At 34.6% G+C, this 6,365-nt stretch overlaps 1 protein-coding gene across 1 annotated transcript in view; it reads right to left on the bottom strand.

Annotated features, from left to right (window-relative positions):
• AK9 (adenylate kinase 9) overlaps positions 1-6,365 on the bottom strand; it is a 116,360-nt gene that overhangs the window by 74,042 nt on the left and 35,953 nt on the right. Inside the window, exon 13 of the mRNA XM_055087391.1 lies at positions 5,397-5,541. Coding sequence (XP_054943366.1) covers positions 5,397-5,541 — 145 coding nt within the window. The remainder of the gene's footprint in view (positions 1-5,396; positions 5,542-6,365) is intronic.

Genomic DNA, 6,365 nt, shown 5'->3' with positions numbered 1-6,365 from the left:
TGTATCATCTTTAATTTCTTTCATCAGTGTCTTATAGTTTTCTGCATACAGGTCTTTTGTCTCTTTGGGTAGGTTTATTTCTAGGTATTTTATTCCTTTTGTTGCAATGGTAAATGGGAGTGTTTCCTTAATTTCTCTTTCAGAATTTTCGTCATTAGTGTATAGGAATGCAAGAGATTCCTGTGCATTAATTTTGTATCCTGCTACTTTACCAGATTCATTGATTAGCTCTAGTCATTTTCTGGTAGCATCTTTAGCATTCTCTATGCATAGTATCATGTCATCTGCAAACAGTAACAGGTTTACTTATTTCCCGATTTGGATTCCTTTTATTTTTTTTATTCTCTGATTGCTGTGGCTAAAAGTTCCAGAACTATGTTGAGTAAAAGTAGTGAGAGTGGGCACCCTTGTCTTGCTCCTGATCTTAGAGGAAATGCTTTCAGTTTTTCACCACTGAGAACAATATTGGCTGTGGGTTTGTCATATATGGCCTTTATTATGTTGAGGTAGGTTCTCTCTATGCCTACTTTCTGGAGGGTTTTTAAAATAAATGGGGGTTGAATTTTGTTGAAAGCTTTTTCTGCAGCTGTTGAGATGATCATATGGTTTTTCTCCTTCAATTTGTTAATATGGTGTATCACATTGATTGATTTGCATATATTGAACAATCCTTGCATTCCTGGGATAAACCCCACTTGATCGTGGTGTATGATCCTTTTAATGTACTGTTGGATTCTGTTTGCTAGTATTTTGTTGAGGATTTTTGCATCTATGTTCATCAGTGATATTGGCCTGTAGTTTCTTTCTTTCTCTCTTTCTTTTTTGTGGTACATGGGCCTCTCACTGTTGTGGCCTCTCCCGTTGCAGAGCACAGGCTCTGGACACGCAGGTTCAGCGGCCATGGCTCATGGGCCTAGCCACTCCGCGGCACGTGGGATCTTCCCGGACCGGGGCATGAACCCGTGTCCCCTGCGTCAGCAGGCGGACTCTCAACCACTGCGCCACCAGGGAAACCCTAGTTTCTTTTTTTGTGACATCTTTGTCTGGTTTCAGTATCAGGGTGATGGTGGTCTTGTAGAATGAGTTTGGGAGTGTTCCTCCGTCTGTTATATTTTGGAAGAGTTTGAGAAGGATAGGTGTTAGCTCTTCTCTAAATGTTTGATGGAATTCGCCTGTGAAGCCATCTGGTCCTGGGCTTTTGTTTGTTGGAAGATTTTTAATCACACTCTCAATTTCAGTCCTTGTGATTGGTCTGTCCATATTTTCTATTTCTTCCTGGTTCCGTCTCAGAAGGTTGTGCTTTTCTAAGAATGTGTCCATTTCTTCCAGGTTGTCCATTTTATTGCCATATAGTAGTAATCTCTCATGATCCTTTGTATTTCTGCACTGTCAGTTGTTTCTACTCCTTTTTCATTTCTAATTCTGTTGATTTGAGTGTTCTCCCATTTTTTCTTGATGAGTCTGGCTAATGGTTTATCAATTTTGTTTATCTTCTCAAAGAACCATAGTTTTATTGATCTTTCTTTGCTATTGTTTCCTTCATTTCTTTTCATTTATTTCTGATCTGATCTTTATGATTTCTTTCCTTCTGCTAACTTTGGGGTTTTTTTTGGTTCTTCTTTCTCTAATTGCTTTAGGTGTAAGGTTAGGTTGTTTATTTGAGATTCTTCTTGTTTCTTGCGATACGATAGTATTGCTAAAACATCCCTCTTAGAACTGCTTTTGCTGCATCCCATAGGTTTTGGGTTGTCGTGTTTCATTGTCATTTGTTTCTAGGTATTTTCTGATTTCCTCTTTGATTTCTTTAGTGATCTCTTGGTTATTTAGTAGCATACTGTTTAACCTCCATGTGTTTGTATTTTTTACAGTTTTTTTCCTGTAATTGATATCTAGTGCTAACAGCCATAAAAGGGGAAATCAACAGTAACACAATAATAGTAGGGGACTTTCACACCCCAATTTCACCAATGAACTGATCTTCCAAAATGAAAATAAATAAGGACACACAAGCTTTAAATGACACATTAGACCAGATGGACTTAATTGATATTTATAGGACATTCCATCCAAAAACAACATAATACACTTTCTTCTCAAGTGCTCATGGAACATTCTACAGGATAGATCATATCTTGGGTCACAAATCAAGCCTTGGTAAATTTAAGAAAATTGAAATCGTATCATAAATTCATTCTTTATCATCTAGATGATCGTTTGGATGGTATGTTATTTCAACGCTGGTCTTTTTGATGTTGTTTTTTATAATCTCTCAGGCACCTGGTTGGCCTCTCTTACTTGTTTATAGGCTAATAAGAAAGTAGAGAGGCAGATTTATTAGGCAAAAAATGTGTTTTTGCCTAGCAAAAGCTCTATACTGCCATGTAAGAAGTAATTTCCTTGATATTTAAATAGTTTCAAGCATAGAAAGTGATGGCAAGCTTCCCAGTTTATATAAAAAGTTAGTGAAACTCTGATAGCAAATTCTGACAAATACAGCACGTACACACACACACACACACACACTATAAATGAATAACACTTATGAGTATAAAAAAAATTCTAGATTAACAGCCAAAAGAAATTCAGAAAATCAGAAATACAAGAATGGCTTAGTGTTGGAAAATATATTAGTATAATTGATCAAATCAGTAGGTCAAAGGATTAAAAATTTTATGATCATCTTGATAGATTCTGAGAAGGCATTTGATAATGTTCAACATCCATTCTGGATAAAAATATTTAATAACATTATGAAGAAACATTGACGAGATCCCTTTACTGAGGCCCACTATCACTGCCACCATTTAACATCATTCTAGAACTGCTAGCCTACATAATTATTCAAGAAAGGAAATAAGCATAAATATTGGGGGAAAAGGAATTGAAACTATGCTTCTTTTCAAATAATAAGATTGGCTATCTGCAAAACTCAAGAGACTCAACTAAAAATCTACCAAACTAGGAAGTAAGTTTAGTAAGGTGGCTTGTTACAAATAAACATAAAAATCAAACAGCTTTCCAACATACAGGCAATAACTACTTGGAAAATGTAATAGAAAAATAATCCCATTTAACAGTAACAAAATGACAAAATTTCTAGAAATAAACTTATTAAGAAAAGTATTGACAATACATGAGGAAAGTTATAAAATGTTAAGGAAGGATACAAATATTAGGCCAAAAAATGGAGATTTAATCTGTCTGCAGGAGAAGATCTAATAGTAAAGATGTGACTTCTCATCAATTTATTGTATAATGTTAACACAATCCTCCCACTAGGATTTGCTGTAAAACTTGACAAAATTCTACGAGCATCCCAAAGCCTAGTACAGCTCCTGGCACCCAGTAAGTATTCATTTTATGGATAAATGAAAGAATACCCAGGAATAATTTTAAAACAGAATGTTTTGAGGAGGAACTTGCATTACTGGATTTAAAATGCATCATAAGATTTTAATAATATTTTGCATTAAAGGTTGTAATATAAAGATCAAATCACAGAAAGTTCAGAAGTTTACACACACACAAACTTAAGATAAAGTTGCCCTTTCAAACATCCAGTAAAATTATGGATAATTTAATAAGTGTTATTTGTAAAATTGCCTCACCATTTAGAAAAAATGAATTTAGATCTCTAGCACAAAATTTATGACAATAATTACATATTAATTAGAAAGAAGCATTATTTTAAAATGAGATAATGCAATTTTGCATATGCCATAGGACCATAATTAATCATTACAAATATGCATAGAAAAAAGAGAAGAGAGGGGTGAAGAATGCATCACATTCTTATCAGTGAATATCTCTGGGGAGTAAGTATGAGTGACTTTTTCTTCCATGTGCTCTTTCCAGTTTTCTGTGATCACTTGAGAGACAGAGGAGATAAGAATACAGACACTGATTTGAATCCTCATCACTTGCTGCCTGTGGTCAAATTATATAACTCCTCTGAGCCTTAATTTCTTCATCCACTAAAAACAGAGATACAAATACCTACCTTATCCATATGGTTATGTGAGGTTATAATTTTCTAACTTCATTTTTAAGGTACAAACAAAGCTTGTCCACATGCTACTTGACTTATGTTACCTGCCTGGCCCCTCTTGGCAACTGGGTTTGCCACCCTAGTCTAGACATAAATATTTAAGAAATCCTTCTGCTAACACTTCAAACAACAGCAACAACCTACTTCACAGGTCTATTATGAGGATCAAATAGGATAATACATGTAATGCATTTAGCATAGCCTCAACATATAGTAAATGCTCAATTAATTTAGCTATTATTCCTTTCATAATGAGGAAAATTTTATTAGGAAAAGAATATTTGAAATTGAGGCAGTGATGGTTATAGTAGGATGATTATATAGTAGGATGGTTACAGTATGACAGTATACTGCCACAGCTTCTGGGAAATCCAAACAGTGGTGGTTAAATCTAGTCTAAAATTGCTGGAGCTAATCTCAAATTTTGGATCCAGATCTTTGAATGTGAGGAAGATCCCACAAAGTGTACAGGAAGTGCTGCACTGAGAGTATTCCATTAAGAAGAGATGTTTAGATTAAACTACTTTCATGTATTCTAATGTGACTAGTTACATGGGTGCCATCTCTAGATATAAATTCTACCAAAACCAATCAATAAATTTTCAAAAGTAGCCAAGAAATGAAAACTATCATTTTTCCAGGAGAAAACTAGAAACTCACCCCCCTCCCCCAGACCAAAACTCTGTGTCTATTTTAAAATAATATGATAAGGAGTAAGAGTCAGGAAGAGGCAGAATGGTCAAGAGAAAGAGCTCTGGGACTTTGGAAACGAGGGTTCGAGTCTCAGCTATGCCACCAGCTGGGTGAATATATCAGGAAGCCATTTAACCTCCTGTGCCTCTGTTTCCTTATCTGTAAAGTTATGTAATTGTGTTAATGGATCACCAAGTCTTCTTCTGGTTTCACTGCTTTATAACTTTTGGATTTGAAATTAACATTCCCCAAATAGAAATATTTAATTACAATCAAGGCTGACACACAAGCCTAAAACAACAGCAACAGCAACAACAACACAAACTCCACGAGTCAGGTGAAGTGTTGTCATCACAACTAGTGTAAATAAAGGTGCAAATTCTGCTCAGTCTCTGCCCAGCAAGCAGATCTATTAAAGAAATCTAAATTTGGAAACTCTGATTCTTTTCCTTAGTCGTCCAGAATTGAAATCTTTTTCTCTGTGTAAGATACAGGTTTATGCATATTCATTTCTTCAACCACTTATTAAGAGGCTGCAATGCAATGTGCAAGGTGTCAGGGATATCAAGACAAGCAAACCAAGCTCTTGCCTTCAGGTAGTCAAGCTTAACTGTTGACCTAAGCTTAAAACACACATTTTAAAAAGATAGTTCACCTTGTTTTTTAGCTTGTAGTTCTGAGAGAAGCCGCTCTTTTACAGCTTTAATGGCTGCTTCAGTGGCCTCAGCTATAGTATTTCCGGTTAGCGTTTCAAGGGCTTTATCAAAACGTGGTTGAACAAGTTTATCGTAGTCAACTACCTGCAAAGAATATTTGAGAAAACCAACATAAGCACAAGTTACTCTGAATATTAAGCACACTGTTCATCTACATTTATTTCTATAGCTATACCTATCCATCTCAAAAATCTTAATGCTGCTGGAGGTATGTTATTCTCAGAATTCAGTGATTTTTGAGTACTTGCTTTCACAGAAATTCAATATATATAAAAATATGTATATTTATATATGTATGATTTATATAATTTATAAATGTATGATTTATATAAATATGTGTGATCATGTAATATACATTCAAATTACATATATATTTGTAAAATCAACATTTTATGGATAATCTACATACAATAAAAGGCACCCATTTTAAGTATAGAGTTTGATGAGTTTTTACAAATATATACATGACAACGACCACAATCAAAATATAGAACATATATATCACCCCAAAAAGTTCCCTCTCATCCCCCTTTATAGTCAGTTCCTGGCCCCTGGCAACCACCTTGTTTTCTGTCACTATAAATTAGTTTTGCCTTTTCTAGAATTTCATATAAATAGAACCATACAGTATATAATCTTTTCCAAGCTTTTCTACCTTAGCCTAATGTTTTTGAGATTCATCAGTGTAACTGTATATCTCAGTAATCTATTCCTTTTTATTTTTGAGTAATATCATTGTATGAATATACCATAGTTTTTAATCCATTCATCATGGACATTTGGGTTGTTTCCAGTTTTGGCTATTATAAATAAAGTACCAATGAACATTTGTGAGAAAGTCTTTTTGTGGACATTACGTTTTCACATCTCTTGGATAAATGCTGAGGAGTAGAATTACTGGGTCATAT

This window comes from Physeter macrocephalus, chromosome 10, assembly GCF_002837175.3.
Source record: "Physeter macrocephalus isolate SW-GA chromosome 10, ASM283717v5, whole genome shotgun sequence".
Lineage (NCBI taxonomy): Eukaryota > Metazoa > Chordata > Mammalia > Artiodactyla > Physeteridae > Physeter > Physeter macrocephalus.
The sequence above is the reverse complement of the archived record's forward strand: the minus strand, read 5'-3'. Positions and strand labels throughout refer to the sequence as shown.